General features: G+C 36.7%; 1 protein-coding gene across 1 annotated transcript; it reads right to left on the bottom strand.

The window, feature by feature from the left end:
• Nucleotides 1-6,715: 6,715 nt before the first annotated feature.
• LOC145044611 (zinc finger CCCH domain-containing protein 14-like) lies at nucleotides 6,716-10,655 on the bottom strand. The gene is made up of 3 exons (XM_078993211.1): nucleotides 10,322-10,655; nucleotides 9,691-9,751; nucleotides 6,716-7,594 (listed from the first exon to the last, which is right to left on the bottom strand). The coding sequence occupies exons 1-3, from the start codon at nucleotides 10,392-10,394 to the stop codon at nucleotides 6,847-6,849; spliced, it is 882 nt and encodes a 293-aa protein (XP_078849337.1). The 5' UTR covers nucleotides 10,395-10,655; the 3' UTR covers nucleotides 6,716-6,846.
• Between the last annotated feature and the right edge of the window lie 8,162 nt (nucleotides 10,656-18,817).

The following is an 18,817-nucleotide window of genomic DNA, read 5'->3' on the forward strand; positions in this document are numbered from 1 at the left end:
TTTGGCAGTCACTACAAGGTTCGCTGGGGACTAAGCTAGACATGAGTACAGCCTACCACCCACAAACAGACGGACAGAGTGAGAGAATGATACAGACTTTAGAAGATATGCTGAGAGCCTGTGTGATTGACTTTGGAAAGGCATGGGATGTCCATTTACCCCTTGTCGAATTTTCATACAACAATAGTTATCATACAAGCATAAAGGCTGCTCCGTTCGAAGCCCTCTATGGTCGAAAGTGCAGATCCCCTCTATGCTGGGCTGAAGTTGGCGATACCCAGTTAGCTAAAGGAAGAGTTCCTAAAAGCACTCTCATTGGTCCAGAAATCATACGAGAAACAACAGAGAAGATCGTTCAGATTCGTGAACGATTGAAAGCCTCTAGAGACCGACAGAAAAGCTACGCTGACCAAAGGAGGAAACCTTTGGAATTCCAGGTATGAGACCACGTTTTATTAAAGGTCTCACCGTGGAAGGGTTTAATACGCTTTGGAAAGTGTGGGAAACTAAATCCAAGATACATAGGGCCTTTCGAGATTCTTGCCAGAATCGGCCCTGTGGCTTACAAGCTTAACCTACCGTGTGAACTTAGTAACATATATCCAACCTTCCATGTCTCAAACTTGAAAAAGTGTCTGTCCGATGAGACTCTTGTTATTCCACTCGACGAAATCGAGGTCAACGAGAGCCTCAACTTTGTGGAAGAACCAGTAGAAATCATGGACCGAGAGGTCAAACAAACAAAACAAAGTCGCATACCCATCGTGAAGGTTCGCTGGAACGCCAAACGGGGACCTGAATTCACATGAGAATGTGAAGATCAGATGAAACAAAAATACCCTCGTTTCTTTCATGTTCACTAGTGTCTTTACTACTTTGAATTTCGGGACGAAATTCCCTCTAACGGGGGGATGATGTGACAACCCGATATTTCAACTCTTTGTAATGGCCTAATAGGTCAAGTATTGTAAACATTTTTGAGTTAATCAAAATAAACGTTGATAATAAAACGTCCAAAAAGTTTCTATTTAACTACCTACTATGTTTTGCATCATTAAACCGGGATCGTGCATAAAAAGAATGCCCAAACCCGGCTTTGTATACTGAAGTTAAGATTTTTCCAAATTCGGCTTAGCAGCAGACAGCTAAAAACTCGAATCAGAAATCGAGCGACTTTTGGCCGGAATGACCTAAACGAGAATCGAAGGTCTCGACAATGGTATTTCAGCGGTAAAAAGTCTGGCAAAAACCGACGTCAGATAAAGAAATTATGAATTTTTAAAGAAATTCCTTAATCACGTCATTTTAATAAATAAATAATAAAAATAATTTCATAATTTGCCAACGGAGTCCAAACGAAAGTTGTAGATCTTATTCTCACCTACGCGTGGATATAATAACCATCAAAAATGGAGTTCGTATGAGGAAGATATGAATTTTTGAAGTTTATTTAATAAATAATAATTAAATTTAAATAAAAAATGCTAGTAATATCCGAAGAGGAGTCAACGTCCTCATCCGAGGTACGTGCCGCGTAACCCCGTACGCCCCGCGTAACCGAGGGCCTTGGCCTCGAACCGTCCACGTCGCCCCTCTATGAACCTACCGACCCGTCCCATCCGAGCTCCGGGGCAGTCGAGGACTCGCTCATGCGTGACGCACGGGTACGCGTTGCGTACGCCCGTACGCCCCGCGTACCGAGGCCTCTCAGCCCCTATAAAAGGGGTGCGAGGGTTTCCGAAAAACTTGCTCATTTCTTCACATTTCCCTTGCGTTTTGCCTCGTTTTCCGTGCCCGTTCAAACCCGAAGCCCTGGTCATTTTTACTCAAGTCCCGAGAGTCGATTTTACTCCCGAGATTTCCGAGAATCCCGAGAAAGATCCGCTTCCCGAGATGAAATTCTGCCCGGTTTTCCATCTCGTTATCTTCAAACTTCCGAGTGAGTTCATACCCCTTAATTAACCCTTTTAAATATTCTAAACGCTTTTATATGCTTTCTAGGGGAGGGAAATACAAGTAAAACACACGACTACTATCGGGTGTTATATATATAAAGATTATTATACACTTTTATCAAGTGGAATCATGTGTGATTTACAAACTTTATAGGGAACTCCCGTATACAAAAATATATTACAATAGCATTCTATCTTTAAAAACTATAAATGGTTGTAATGCATGTATAAACTAAACATTTTCTTAGGTTTAAAGTATGTTGTGTCTATCTTAGACGCTACGAAAATCTATGTTTTCATAACAAATGATTTTTTTCTAGATATTCTAAAAACAAACGAGGCACACTTTTAGAAAACTATAATAGGTATAGTTTTATGAGGACATTGCTAACTTTTACGCGATTTTCGAGAAACCACTTTCATGTACGATAACAAACAAACATTTCAATACGTAAATCTGTTTTTATACTACGGCTCTGTGAGACATTTACTTCACGTGCGTTCGAGTACACATTTCAAGTCTTGTATTACATACCAGAATCCCTTGGAGGGGGAGCATGGTGTTTGTGTATAGATCTATACGGGCTTGACAACCCGCGCCCTGACTGTTAGCTACAGTCCACCGTTTGGGGTGACAAATGTCATAACATTCCAACGCCTGAAGAACGTTGTGTATAGGTAATCCGAGTCAATAGTATGGTTATAAAGCTCACAGGAGGTATTAAAAATACATCGATTTTCGAGGTTTTCAAAACATATTGGTTATTTTTACACTTACAAACATTTTGGAAACAAACGTTGGTCTGGAAGGAAGACTAATTTTATACTAGTAGAAAATACAGGATTTTCTAAACACAAACAAACAAGGACAAGATATTTCGTTTCATACAAACATTGTCATTAAATACTTATGAAACTCACCAGCTTAAATGCTGATCTACTCTTTCAAAATTACTTGTATGTCCCAGGGATTCAGTAACTACAGGTATCATTATGCTTTTGATGAAGAGATGCTGCGGCGCCAGTTTAAATCTCATTTTTTGACATCATATTTGTAATTGATTTTGAACATGTAAACTTTTGACAAATGAAAACTTTCAATTATATATATATATATATATATATATATATATATATATATATATATATATATATATATATATATATATATATATATATATATATATATATATATATATGTATGTATGTATATATATGATGGTTGTATTGCTTTCTTTACTATGTATTCACTTGTTACGCTACCACATGAAGTCATCCGCCCCCGAACGTTTCCGCCGTTCAGATTTGGGGGTGTGACATCTAATAACTAACATGGTTCAACTTGTATCGCCCCTAAAGCATTTAAAAACATTTAAAAGTATTTCAAAGGTTAATTAAGGGGTATGAACTCACCTGTAGTGAGTGATGCGATGGTAGGATCATTTTAGGAGGTTGAGTGACAATTATGGACTTGAGCACAAACGGATCCTATTAATCGGATAATGACATATGTATGTATACAATTAGTGTTTGTAACAACTAATTGTTTAATTGGGAACACCTTAGAGACTAGCATACATTTATATTGAAGTGTTACAATCATATATGATTGTATATAAGGGGTGTATGGCTTTACAAGGGAGTGTATGGTCAAAATACACCATATTGGTGTGTGTGCGGCCAGGGTACGTGTGCGGCCAGATGTGTGCGGCCAGGACAGTGTGTGGCCGTACACTCCCATACAAACGTGCCTAAATCGATTTTCCAAGGCTTTGTGATGATCCTAAGAAGGTGTTCTGGTCGATGTTATGCTTAGATGAGTGTTTAAGTTCATTTTAGGACTAAAAGATGTATGTATGGCCACACATGATGTGTGTGCGGCCGTACACACATGAAGATCATCTAGAACGATGATTTCATGGATTAAACTCAAGGAAAAGGCTTTCTAATGTGTTGTGGTAATGAGCGAAGGATGTTTACTTACTTGTATTGTCGATTGGAGAGGAAAACTCGAAGGATTCTTGAGAGAGAATGTTCCAGCCTTGAAAGAGTGAGAAAAAGGGTGTAAGGTTAACTTAGGGTCCTTTATATAGGCTGGAGTGTGAGGCTAAGGGGTGTGCGGTCGGCTGTGTGCGGCTGGCTGGCCGCACACTCGGGTGTGCGGCCGCACACACCTTGCTTGGTGTGTTTGGCCTGATTTTGCAATGCAACACACATTCTAAACCTTCCCAAGACTCGTATCTTGATTATACTATGCCTAATAACACTTATATAGACTCAAAACTACATTTTAAAATAGCAAAACAAGGCTAAACTTGATAAGACGGAGGATGTAAAAGTTCGAAATTTCGGGGTGTCACAATAGAGAGAGTTGGAAGAGATTGAGAGATACATAAATGCTTTGCATTATAACAATACATGGTTCATTAGGACCCATAATGTAAATTTTAATGCGTTAATACAAGCCTTACAATAGATGATGTTTACATGAGTACAAAATTTCCTAGCTAAAATGCTAGTTGTGACACTTTATGATGCATGTCAATGATTACTTAATGGATTAGGAACTAGGTTAGAAACATGACATGAAACTACACTTTTTCACAGAGAATCATCACTAGAAGCTAGGCTAGGGTTAAGCTTCTATCTTAACCCTTTAAGCACTTAACCAACGACTTTAAGGGGTTAATAAGTGGCATATCATAGCCACCCATGAAGTGGTGGCTGTGGTGGAGAAATCTAGCAGCCATGGTCGTTGGTTGTGGTGGTTTAAGGTGGTGCTAAAGATGAGAAGAAAAGAAAAGATTATTTGATGAATAAATGGTAGCCACTTAGATCCTTCTTCTTCCTTCCTCTTCAACCAATGACAGCCACCTCCTCTAGACTTTCTCTTCTTTCCTTCTCTCTTTTTCCTACATACCTCCTTCTCTTGATTTCTTTCTTTTCGCACACACCAAAGTTGATGTGGAATAGGATGGAATGGATGATTAATGGGCTAACAAAGGCTAGAATATGAATACGAGGGAGGAAGAATTAGGGTGCAAGTAATTAAGATCGAGTCTCAAAATCCGTCGGCAACTAAGCAAGAGGAAAAGTTATCTTTATTTGTTGAAATCTTCATTTCCTTTATAGATCTTTGATCTTGGTGGTCTGAAGTGTTCCCTTTATCTTTAATTTTGGTGGATTAAATTCATTTATAATGGTGGGTTATAATGGTAGGTTCTTAATTCCTTTATCTTTAATCTTGGTGGATATCATTTCCTTTATAGATTTGAGTGGTGGAATCTTCTTTTTCTTGTATTTTCGTTTTTACATCAACCTATTATATCCAATTTTGTTTATTGTCTTTTTTTTGTTTTCAAAACACTAAAAATCACATCAATAGTAGTTAAAATATGTGTTTCATCAAAACTGTTGATATGATCATTTGTTCATTTTATGAATTGAATGTATGAAAGAAAATGCAGCAAATTATTTCAACTCCCGGTTGTCTTTTAAAATGAATAAGAGAAGAGAAGAACTGAAGACAAATGACTACAAATGTATCAAGACTGCGATTATTGATGAAGTTGAAAAAGTCAACTCTTGGGAGAAAGATGGTGTGTCGAGAGAGTCTTATTTAGATTTGACATCATTAAATCGGGGGAGATTGTTAGGTCGAACCTATAAATTTGATGAGTGTCAACGAACCTTCATGCTGCTTTTGTTTACAGTGGGAACATAAGTTGTAATATTTCTATCAACATTAGCTTAAAAGACTTATTTGTGTTGCAAACCAAAGACCTAATGTTTTGATAATATTGATCTATATTTCTTGTATAGTTTGTTTGTATCCTTGTAACGTATGGATTTCCTTATACCGTCTCTTGTAATCACATGTTGTTTAAAGTAACCACTAATGAATGCAACCTATCACGAAAATTGTTAAATCGAGCAACTAAGTCTGACTCATTGTTATCAACGACATTACTTCGTCTGATCAGTAGGGGTGGTACTTCTGCTTCTTCTGAATGGCGAGTAGTAGACTTCTTCTAAGATGTAGTCGTATCTTGATTCGATGCATTGTTTATCGATATCTTTTTTATTACTTTTTAATGTGGTAGCTCAAATCGAGACTGTCGTGATTATACATTGAAACTTAAATAGAGGTTAAAGTGACACTCATGGATAGTCAAGAAGAATCGAATCTTTTGTGAATTCATTGAATTTCAAATTCGGTATCCATTGCATTAGGAATATGGTAAAGTTTTCTTACGACGGACAAATGTGTACCGAAGTCTATAGATGAAATAAATAACCTTGCATACCCATCACTTTGAAAAAAAAATGGTTATGTCAAGACATTTATCCTTAAGGTATGATATTTTTGTGAGTAACTTTTGAAAAGTCTATTTAATCATATCATTATTGATTTAACTTTGTTTCTGATGATATTTTGGAAAAATAACCCAATTATCAAAGCAAAAATGGCTTTTTTATATCGACTACATCACAACAATTGGATAGATTTTTGAAAATATATTATAATAAATAAGAACAAAATTTTATAATGAAAATGAATATACATTGCTATTTCTTGCTTTCGACCAATTAGACAACACAGTACTTAGAATATAAGAAATGTGGCTTTCATAAAAACACACGGAAGTAAGCCAAAATCCTAAGTTAATAAGAAAAGCACACCCATGTTCCTTAACAGCTAACAGGTTCAAATGCTTAACAATAAATGGGAAATAATGGCAATAATAATAACAATAATATGAGAAAAAAAAAAGTTTACCAAAACTTATAGCAATATCAAGCCTCCTAAAATAATTCCTTCCTACAACAAAATCTCATAAGTTATGTCCTCCCCCAAACCACAACATGAAATGACAAGTTTTCCCCCTACCTACCTACGAAGCTCATTTTGGCCATGTGCAAAATGACACCTCTCCCCAAACGTACACTGTCCCTTGACAAAATTCTCACATATCTTTGTCTTAATCTTATTCACACCAGCATGGGCATGGCCCTGCTGCTGCTGAAAACCACCACCACCTCTTGGCGGAGCACCATTAGTACCAAGGTTGACAATGAGTTCATGCACCATAGCACTGGCCTGCTTAATCTGATCAAAAGTCCCTTCAAGCTCAATATTCCTTTGGTTCTGATCAGTTTCATGATCTCTTATAGCAAGCTTCACCCCTGTAAGGTGGCATATCTGCTTAGAATTCACCCCACCCTTACCTATAATGGGTCCCGCTAAAGCCGCATCTATGCTGATCTTCGCAGTGGCCGACTGACCAAAGTTGGCGGCAGCCGCACCACCACCACCATAGCTGACCGGACCAGGACCAGGACCAGGACCAGTGGCAGTACTCAGCTGAGCTCGGGGATCTTGGTAAAACGGTTTATTTTTACTACTCAGAGTCAGCTCCACTTCACTATGAGCAAAACGGCATTTGTCTCCAAATTTGCATCCTTCTGGGGTGTTGATTTTGTTGCATAGCTTGCTTTTCACCGGAGTATCGGCAGCAAAGGGCGGTTTTCTTCCGAGGGCGGATCCCACTCCCATGTTTGTAACTTGTTTCCCACCGCCGCCGCCAGGGACATAGTGGAGGAAGTGGCATCCCTCACCAAATGGGCAACCAGAAGTGCTGCATCACACAAAACCACATAAGCTCAACTAAATGAATGCCAATGAATTTTGCTCTTTCAACTTGCACTTTTTACTTATATGTATTTCTTTACTCATAATAGCATTTTGCTACCAATATGAACATTGGATTTTATTGGCTATTGTGGGTGAAGAAAACTACACTCACTGTTAATTAAAGAAAAATGTATTATGAGTTACATATTTCTATCATCACCATTGGTAAAAAACTTGCTATTGTGAGAAAAGAAATTCAAGTACGCTGCTGTTATGAGTAAATAACTGTAAGTAACTTGCAGTTTGTGTACAGATAATGTAGTACATTGCAAATACAAGCAGAAGACAATTTAAGTTCATTGTGGCCATGTCTAGAGAAAATGCACTACATTGTTATTATTGATTACATATGCCCTTATCGGTAAGTATGTTGCTATTATGGGTAAAGAAATGCATGTACATTGTTACCAAAAAAAAAAAAAAAAAAAAAAAAAAAAAACACAAGTACAACAGCAACATAATTCGATTGATATGTTTATTAAAGCATCCTTCTTATTACAACACTGTATTTGAAAATTGTACCCAAATACCCAATTACAGCAATGTAGTACAAATGCCCGGAATAATTGGATAGAATTTTTTAACCATCATGCCAATATTGATAAGAATATAAAACTCCAAGTACAAAGTTGTAATAGCAAAGAACTAAAGCAAAATGCAATAATACACGTATAAATGAAAGTTCATTGTTATATCATGCATTCAGCCCCATTTATTTTTTTACAAAGAAGGCTATCCTCCAGACCAAACAATATTTTAAGCATCTAATGGCAGTTTGGAAGCATATAAAAAGAGAAAACTCCTGAAACTGCTTCCTGTAACGGGTAAAATGTTTTAAATGCATCACTAGAATTGTAACTTAAGTTATTAATGCATACATAAAATTCTGGAAAATGTAATTCCTGGAGACATTGTTTGTGTTGGGATAAATGATGTTTCAAAAAATATATTTGAGAAAACGGCAACACACTTGGGGAAAAAGAAGAAAATAAATTATGGCAGATTTGTAAATAGTTAGGACTTCCGTTTCCAAATTTCTTTATAAAGTAGTTACTTCTGCATTTAGTAAAAACAAACACCCATATAGACCTTATTGGATTAAGTAATGTCCCCTTTAAGTAAAAAAGAAAAGACACTAAAAGTCGATCCAAGAAGACTCAACCCAAGCACAAATTTACTGCGGAAGGAAGACATGCATAAAACTGTCAAAACATGTTTGAATGTGGGTAGTAATGAGGTGGCATATGGTATGATGGAATCGCTAAGGAATGGAATGGTTCATTCCATTGGAATAAAAACCCTACGCACCTTCCATTTTGTTGGTTTTCATTTCTTACAGAGGATGTGTTCCTTTTTTTTTCCATCATGGTATGGAATGAAAAAATTAAAAATATAATCCAAGTCTATTTTTGTAATTTTAGTGACATGGATTTATTTTGAATTTTTTTTCATGATTTCCATTGATATAAAATTTTATTTTTAAGATAATAATTAGGATTATTACATATATTAGAACTTATTTGGGTTTTATTGAGTTATTATCATTTATCATCTTTCATTTTTTGTATTTTGTATATACAAGTTCATTAAATATAATTAAAATAATGTATAAAATAGAGTTAAAACTTAAAGCTATCCATTGTATTTGTATATATAATATAAAAGTCATTCTATTTTACTAGTCAACCAAACATAAACATGATCATGGAATGTAATGATGCATTCCATTACCTTGTCCTTGTTTATTCCATTAACCTGTCCATTCCATTATTTCGTCATTCCACTTCATCCATCCAAACAGTCCTTAAAGTTTAAACTTGAAGAAAATTACATTACCAGATAAGTGTAATCTTTTGAACAGAATAGTAGTCTCAATACCATTACCATGTAGCCTTTTACAAAATAATAACTAGTATTGTTGTAACTCCAGCTGCACCCAGGATGGTTTATGATATTGCTCCAGATGGTGTATTTCATATTAGAACTTAATTAGACAACTTATATGGTGTGTAGTTATATTGTATAAGTTAAGATTATAACCTGAAAAACTTCGTGCACGGCTTTGATTTGCTTCCTACACCTGGTGTAAACGACTCCATTTCTGTTGCATGAAATTAATTATTTTGTTTCAGTTAAGTATTTAAATGACCTTTCCGCCCATCAACAAAATTTTCCAAGCATCAAAATTTAATTTTTCAACACATTATTGAAATTGATAACTATATATTAACAACGATTATTAATTAACTGTACCCAAATCCAGTATCGCATGCCCTATCGATTTAAATCATTGACCCAGGAAATAAATTAAGTGTCAATAATTAGTTTTTCGTTTCTTCAATAAATGAACAACTTTGACATGCCTATTCAAGATTATTTTATATATGAATACCAACTAGACAAGATATAATGCACTGAATGATAGGAGCCTCCTTTGGTATCTAGGTATCTACGCTTAACCCATTTTCAGAGCTTATGGACTGTCGTCAAAACAAAAAATCCTAAAAAGGTTTGACAAATGGAACATTGCAGTCATATAAACCATATATTGCAATAGAATCGATCGGCAAAAAACGTAAACGGATCTTAAAACATAATAAACTCTAATGCCATGAAATAACAAGAGGAAACCTTGAGGGAATTAACAAGGTCACGGGAATAAATCACTAACCGTCTCTAGGTCTCTTAGGAGCTCCATTCCAACCACCGTCTTGTCGTCCTCTCTTGCGCCCCCCGAACTCCATTCTTCTTTCAGATCTAACACAAAAGCTTCGCGGAGCAGAATATATGCAAATACACAAAGGAATTGGTTTGCAAAAACCCTTCTAGGGTTTGCAAAAAGAGGGGAATTGGCGGAACTGAAAGATTTGGATTCCGATTTGGTTAAGTTTTCCAATTCGAGCCCGCTCTTGTCGCGTGTCCCTCGCCGGTTTCTAACTCGTGTTTTGCTTTGATTATTACCGTAGTAGGTTCCGCATAATACAACACAGTCGAAACTCTTTATAAATATATGAATGAGATTGTTGGTAGTTCTTATATAAGAAAATCTTATAAGAATATCGTTTTGAGTTATATGATAGTTGGTAGTTCTTATATAAGAAAATCTTATAAGAATATCGTTTTGAGTTATATGATAGTGTACATATTTTTTAAAATTATATAATCTAAGCTACTGTTTGTTTTTTAGAAGCGAAACTGTTTTAAGTCTACGGACCACCTCTACAATCCTCTGTAGCAGAAGAGGTGGAACAAAAGGCTGCAGCATTTAATAAAAAAATTGTTTGTTTTTTAACGTCTGCAGACTGCTGCAGTAAGTTAAAGTAAGGCGCGAAGAGGTTTGAAGCAGTTGGTTTAGTGTTGTGCCACGCAGCACACACGCATCAGTTTTGAAGTCAGAAATCTTCAGGAAAACAAACAACTGCGAAAGGCCAAGTGCTGCGCGGCGCAACAATAAGTGGTCTGAAGTGGTTTTTTTTTTAAAAACAAACGACACCTAAGTCGTCCAAATGGTTTTTACATACGAGTTACTTATGAATAAAATTAAATATGATATATTGTTTAATGATATTTATATATAGTTGTTGTGGCGTTAAGGGGGATAAAGTGGACAGCTGCACAAGGCCCATTTTTTCCTTATATATTTTTATTTAAAAATAACAACTTATAATAACAAGAGGGGCTCTTTTTTCTTGTTTGCCTTGGGCATTTGAGTATATTTAATTCCTTAGGACCGGTCATGGTTGTTTGCTTAAGATTTTAATTTCTATTATTGTAATTATTTAAAACATCAAACATTTTTTTTTCAAAGGTAACAATATAATTTTTGAATAAGTATTATTTTTAACTGTTGTTGTTAACAATATAATTTTTTATAAGTCTTCAATAATGGTTATGTAAAGTTTTAGTGATATACGTTTTGTGTCCCGAATTCACTGTATTTGTAAATTATTTGTAAAATGGAAACCTACTGGAATAAGTAAATGATTTCTTAACAACTTATGAACTTAATGGTAACATCCAATGAAATAAAATGCATGTCAATGTCATTGATATTATAATTTGATACATGGTTCAGGAAAAATTGACCTTGATAAAGATCTAGAGTACATCAATGTAATGGAAATTTTTGACGGCATTCCGACCCCTGAATAGTGTAATCACTTATCTGTAGGTTCGAGCCTACATACAAGAAAGAGTGGCACCAACGCTCACTCGAGAAACCTAGTCTATACCAAAATGTGAGTAGCATACGTGCTACTCGGGGCGTATGGCATCCTACGAGCCATGGGGTGAAGTCATGAAGGTCTACATTTCCTTCATTCGATGGCCGGCCTCGATTACACACCTCTCCATCGTAGCTTGATGCTCACGAAACTCTCTCATCTCAGCTTGAGTTGTGGTTACTTCTTCTGTAGGGCCTCGGTGTGATCCTTAGTCTGATCATGATCTTCGTCTAAATAACGAAGGCGGACATCAGTGACTTCGGCGGTAGCACCAACGTCCATGATCTAACTAGTTGATGCCCTTGCTTTGTAACATCCTAATTTTCAAGGCCAAAAATTTCATTTTTAGTTAAGTAATTTATAAAATAGTTTACCAAAACATTGCTAATGTTACATCAATATATAGAAACCATAACATCATGTCCCAAAACCATATCATCAAAAGTAATGAAAATTAAAGTACAATCCTAGAAAACTCCATGCGGAAATAAGGTGTGTGTGTGTGTGTGTGTGTGATGCGATGCTACACCGCCGGCTCCTTCCCCTTGGACGAAGAGGTACCTGAAACCAAAACTGAAACTGTAAACACAAAGCTTAGTGAGTTTGTAACACCCCGAGTTCGAAAGAGCAAAGTTTAGGGTGCTTAGTGTAAATATGGAAGACCGACTCGGCGAGTTGGGTCGCGAATCTGGTCACGTGTTAAGTGACCAACTCGGCGAGTTGGTGCTGGGTGGAGAGAACCCTAATTTTCGGGGTTGTGCCCTATATAAAGGACATTATAACCCACCCTCAGCCTCTTTGTTACCTTCCAATACCCAGAAAACCCTAAAATCATGTATAACCTCCATTGATGAAGAATTAGAGCTTGGGAAGAGAAATTGAGAAGAAGAAGGTTGAAGATCAAGAGGCTAGCATCTGGATATCATTGTAGATCAGGGATCTACTCCTCCTTTGGATCATTTCTGAGGTAAAAATATGTTACCTTGAGTTTCCTTCTTCTAGATTCGTTCTTGGCTGCTATTTTGGGGATTATGGCTTGAGTGGAATCAATTTCAAGTTTAAAAGCTAGATCTGGAGTTGAAACTTCAGATCCAAGCTTGTAATGATCCTATTTGTTGTAAAGGTATTGTCCTAGAGTGGTTGGTGAAGTCCCTTTGCCTTAAGCCTTAGCCCAAGGGTGTATTATGCTTAAATCTCTTTGGATTCACGTAAAGTTTGCCACTTTATGTGATGGATGGGTTGTAGGAGGGTAGATATATGGTTGGGAGTCCCTGCATGGCTTAGAAAGCCACTGTATGGATTAAGAACTAGAGGTACTCGACGAGTCACATGGGTGTACTTGGCGAGTTGGATAAAGAAAGGCAGGAACTCGAAGAGTTGGAAGAACAACTCGGCGAGTCTGTTGAAGATTGCCTTGGACTCGGCGAGTCTAGTTGCGAAGTCCTAACCTTTTTGGTTGAGCTGTGAATCGGTGAGTCGAGGGACGACTCGATGAGTTGACCAGTAAGTGACTCAGAGTTCGTGGGACTCAGCGAGTCTTGGGGCGAATCGGCGAGTTGGGTCGCGATAAACGGTCTTCTACCACCTGCATCATTTTCTAACTCATGCAATCCATCATGCACTTTTGTTCATTTCATTATTCTTCCTTGACATCGTTATTCTTGTATCTGAGTAAGTCTAAGTCTATTTCATAGGAGTCTATCTAAGAAGTCTGCATCTTAGCTGCATCTCAGCAAGCTTTACTAGCTTCAACTTGGTTCTCTGTCATTCCTGACTACAACATTTCTTCTCATACGATACTATGGGTGTATTTCTTCTTCAATTAAGCATTCTACCTTAAACAAGTAAGTTGCTTAACAATTTTACCACTAAATGACTCAATTCACCATCCCAATCTTGTATGTTAAAGTCGGCTTAATACACAATGGAACTTTATATCACAAAGTCTTGGCCTATTGAGTCTGAAAACTTCATTAGCCTTTCTTTTGATCTTTATTTAATTCTTCTAATCTTGTACCACATCAATTGAGATACTATCGAAGTATTTATCGCCATCTTTGGTTCTTTCGACTTTCTAAACAATCATTGTTTTAATCTGAACAGCAGTAGAACAACTTCGTGGATTTGTACCAACACATTTATCTTGTCCAAACGTGTTTCAAACACACATCTTTCTTCCAGATATGTTATTATATATCAAACATACTTTAAATGTATATTACCGCTCTATTGGTAATTATACACTTATTACGATAATAATTCATATTTATTATTTTACGATATCTCGCGATCGTTTATTTATAAACTTATCGATGTCAACTATCATAAGTCTCTTTATTACTTCGAAAAAATTCTATTACGAAAATTCTTAAAATTTTCTAAACCATGGTCGGCAACAGACCTTAAGCTTTTTCACATAATAGAATATAAGGCATATCTCCTCTTTATATTCATTTATCATTTGGCACATAATAGAATATAAGGCATATCTCCTCTTAATATTCTAGTGCTTGCCTCCATTAGGTATTCAACCTAAAATATATTGTATCATCTTTACTTAATAATTCTTGTTTAAGTTTAAAAATTCTTAAAATTTCTAGTTCACTTAAACTAATTTTCTTAAAATTCTGAAGTAACTTAATATCTTAGAATACTATGGTTTATCACTACCCAATCCCCCACTTAAATATTTCCTATGGTTTGTATCCATATACTTATTATGAATCAGCTCATATATTGAGCTTCCAACAGTTTAAGTCTCAATATCAATCCCTGATATTTAGTTCACTTAAACCATTGCTCTGATACCATGATTGAAAGATCCTAACTTTCGTATTTATGAAAGACTCAACGTTTCATACTATTTCAAAAGATTTCTTAACTTACTTCCTCAAAACATGCTACATGCATATTTATAAAACAATATTTTATATTGATAAAGTGATTACAAAGGATTGAATACAAACCGACCAAGTTTTATTACAATTTCATGTCTACCCAGGAATCTACTATTCATATTGTAACAGCCCGAAATCCAGGTATTCTTCTTTTGGCCTTGCATCTTGGTTAAGTTGTTAATTTAGGGTTTTCATGGTAGGCGAGTACGCTGGGCGTACTCGCGCGCCTCATTTTGGACGCGTTCACCCTCAGGTACGCGGGGCGTACCCAAGGTTACGCCCGGCGTAACTTATTCAGATCTAAACCCTAATTTCCTTTGGAGGGCTATAAAAGGAATGTGTGGCTGGACTTCTCAGCCACCATCCCTCAGAGTGAAACCCTAAAAAGTGTGTACATTCGTTCTTTAGCCATTTTGTGTGTATTCTAAGCTTGGTGGTGCCATTCCAAGGTTGCAAAGGAGAAGAAGAGCTTATTGGAGAGGCTAGAAGTGGTGCTCAAGTGTAGATCTGAGCTTTGCAAGGGTTAAAGCTTCATTATCAGGTAAAAAGTTCGGATCTTGTCACTTGGTTCATGTTATATGCTTAAGGTATCATTTTCTAGGGTTTAAGTCCCAAAGGTGGAGACTTTTTGTGCAAATGGCCTCCATAAGCTTAGACACTTCATATTTCTGATCTATTGGAGTTGTAGACTCATAAAAATGGCATCTTGGACGTGGATATTGTCACACCCCCAAACCAAGGATGGCGGAAACGTCCGGGGGTGGAGGACTTCATGTAGAGTATCACAACAATGGGTATAATAGTGCTCAAAGTAAATACAACCAACACAAATATAATTGAAAACGTTACATCGAATCACATGTTTACATGATTCACATCGGTTACATTATAATACAAAATGAACTGTTTGACGATTTATCGTCCCATCCTCAAAACGTTGTTGATTTCCTGTTTTCACTGAATTCCTGAGAATACAAGTAGTTTTGAAAAGTGTCAACACAAAGGTTGGTGAGTTCATAAGAGATTTCGTTAGAAAAGTAAATCGTTTTCCTTGTAAAAGCGTTAGAATATGTATCCAGAAAATCCGATATTTTCTTTAAAATCTGTGTAAGGTAGTCTTATGACTGAAGACCAAAATGTATAAGTAATCTTTCTTATTAATAGAAAATGTTATGTATTTAAATGGACATGGACATGTTTGAACTAAATGAAATTTCTATATGTTCTCATGTTTGTTAATACATTATATATATGTAGTCCTAAATTAGAGGACCGAGTAATAACAAGTATTGACCATACTTAAAAGTATAAATGTGGTTTCAAATGATGTGTAGTCGTAACTACCAAAACCAAAAGTGTACAGTAATATCTGTACTCATAGAGATAAAAAGGTGATTTTAAATCGACATAAAACTCATTTAGGTTTTAAAATAAAATCCCGTAAACTTATGGATTGTTATATCCTATGTGAGCCGCTATAATCATACTATGACTATGTGAACCTGCCACGACGTTCTCAGACGTCGCGAAAATTAAAATGACATTTGTCACCCGTAGAACCTGCAGGTCCAACTGTAGCTAGCAGAAAGGTGTGGGGTGTCAAACCCAATATAGATCTATATACAAGTATCACGTTCTCCCTCAAGGAGATTCTGATTATAACTACCAGGAATTATATCCCGCACTCGAACGTACGGGGAGAGAGAGAGAGAGAGAAAGAAAAATAGAGAAACTCACAATATAGGATAACGAGTTTACGTGAAATGTGTGCGAATATAAATATTTCTTGTATGAATGTACCCTTCTTGTACGAGTGCGTAGAGTGATGTATCATAAACTATACCTATTATAGTTTATCTAAAATGTATGTAGTATGTATGAATTCTTTTATGGAAATGTATTAGTGTTGTGAATTTATCAAACTATACTTTTTATAGTTTAATAATACGTGTCCAAAATGAATGAATAATATTTAATATGAATGTCTTAGTTTCAGTTCATAATGATAAACTAACAAGGAAACACATTCAAATACTAAAACTTATGATTATACACTTTGCTCAACATAATACAAAGTATTATGATATTTACATGCTGTTGGCAAAATTTAGCAATTCTGCCTTGTTTTGGAAAAATCATAGAAAAATCATACGAAGTCGAAAACTAGATCCGTAAATTCTGAGAGTTCACAAAATGTGTCTAGTTTGCTCATAATTTTTATCACAAATTAATATGACCTCTAACTTGGGTGAAAAAGTCCATAATCACAGACTGGTCCGGATTGTTGTTTGAAATGATAGGTAGTTTTGTAAAAATCACCATAAATTGTAGAAAAATCGTATGGAGATGTGCAAGTAGCCATTTTAAAGCTAAAAACTTGAACTATTTGCACCTTGTACAGTTTTGAAAACAAAAATGTTTAAGATGCCCAAAACAGTCCGTGAATGGAGTTGAACTTTTCTGGTGAAGGCTGTTAGAAAATTTTAGCTATGTTCCTAGTGTTTTAACTTGTATTCCCCCCCTGAAAACTTGAGAAAACATGAAAATGTAGGGGTATGAACTCACCTTGAGTGATTTCAGTAGATAAGTGTTGAAGAAGATAAGTGTTCAACCCAAGAACACTTGAAGAATCACTTGAAGATTCGAAGATCTAACACAATTATGAGAGAGTTTGTGTAAGATATCCATGATTTGAGTGGAAATATTTGAGATAATCATAAAGAGAATGGATTATGCTTACCAATGTGGAGGAAAAACTCAAGATCAGCCCTTGAATCTCGAATTTCTAGAGAGAGAAAGTGAGAGAGGAAAGAGTTTGATCTTCTTGTGAAACGAGAGCAAATGAGAGAAGTGAGGAGAGAGGATGAATATTCAGCCCTCAAAAACGTGGGAAAGAGGGATAATTGAGTGGAAAGGACATTGATGTGACCTAGGTAAGGTGGAGAGGTGTGGTTAGTCAAAGAGTGGGTGTGGGGTGGTTGCTTGTGACATTGGATAAGGCAAAGTCAACACTCCACCTTTAATAATTCACCCATTTGATTTTTATTATTTAAATAATGATTTTCATCAAAATATGTTTAAATTATGAATATTTAGAGTTTATTATGTTAAAATATAATTTCTGGAGAAAATCCCGCTTTAAAATCACGAAAAACGGGCTTAAAATGTTAAAAATATCAAAAATGGGCTAAAAATGACAAATATGCGAATTTCTGGCCAAGGCTCGGCCTCCTGATGCTGAACCGAGAGAGAGAGGGAGGCAGAACCGAGAGGAGAGGAGAAGGAGGGAAGGAACCGAGAGGGGAGAAGGGAGAGGGTAGGAACCGAGAGGTGGGAGGGGACAGAGAGGCGCGCGAGACAGAGAGTGAGAAGAGAACAGAGAGTGAGAAGCGGAGCAGAGAGGCGGAGTAGCGAACAGAGAGGCGGAGTAGCGAACAGAGAGTGCGACAGAGAACCGAGGCTCGGTCCTCGCGTGCATCTAGCCAACAGAGGCTCGGTCCTCGCGCGCATCTAACCAACAGAGGCTCGGTCCTCGCGCGCATCTAACCAACAGAGGCTCGGTCCTCGCATGCTTCTAGCCAACAGAGGCTCGGTCTTCGCATGCTTTTAGCCAACAGAGGCTCGGTCTGCGGTCCTAGGGTCTTCTTGGTTCTTAATCTCGGCCTTAAGGAGCTTCGGCTCCTTAAGAAGGGTTTCGGTTCCTAAGGTCCCGTTTTGTCGTTTTTACCCCGTTTTAAGCCGTTTTTCACCCGGTTAAGGGCCGGAATGACCCGAATGATTCCAAAAAGTTACGGGAAACTTTTGAGAGAGATTTGGGAGAGATTTCTCACACTTGGAGAGATTTGGGAGAGGTTTGACATTCTTGGAGAGATTTCTCATACAGAGTGATATTTGCGAGAGTTTTCACATACTTGGAGATATTTGGGAGAGATTTGACATTCTTGGAGAGATTTCTCATACAGAGAGATATTAGAGAGAGATTTCACATACTTGGAGAGATTTGGGAGAGATTTGACATAGAGAGAGATAGAGTGAAAACGAGTGGGA

Source organism: Lactuca saligna, chromosome 1 (assembly GCF_052625555.1).
Source record: "Lactuca saligna cultivar CGN05327 chromosome 1, ASM5262555v1, whole genome shotgun sequence".
NCBI lineage: Eukaryota > Viridiplantae > Streptophyta > Magnoliopsida > Asterales > Asteraceae > Lactuca > Lactuca saligna.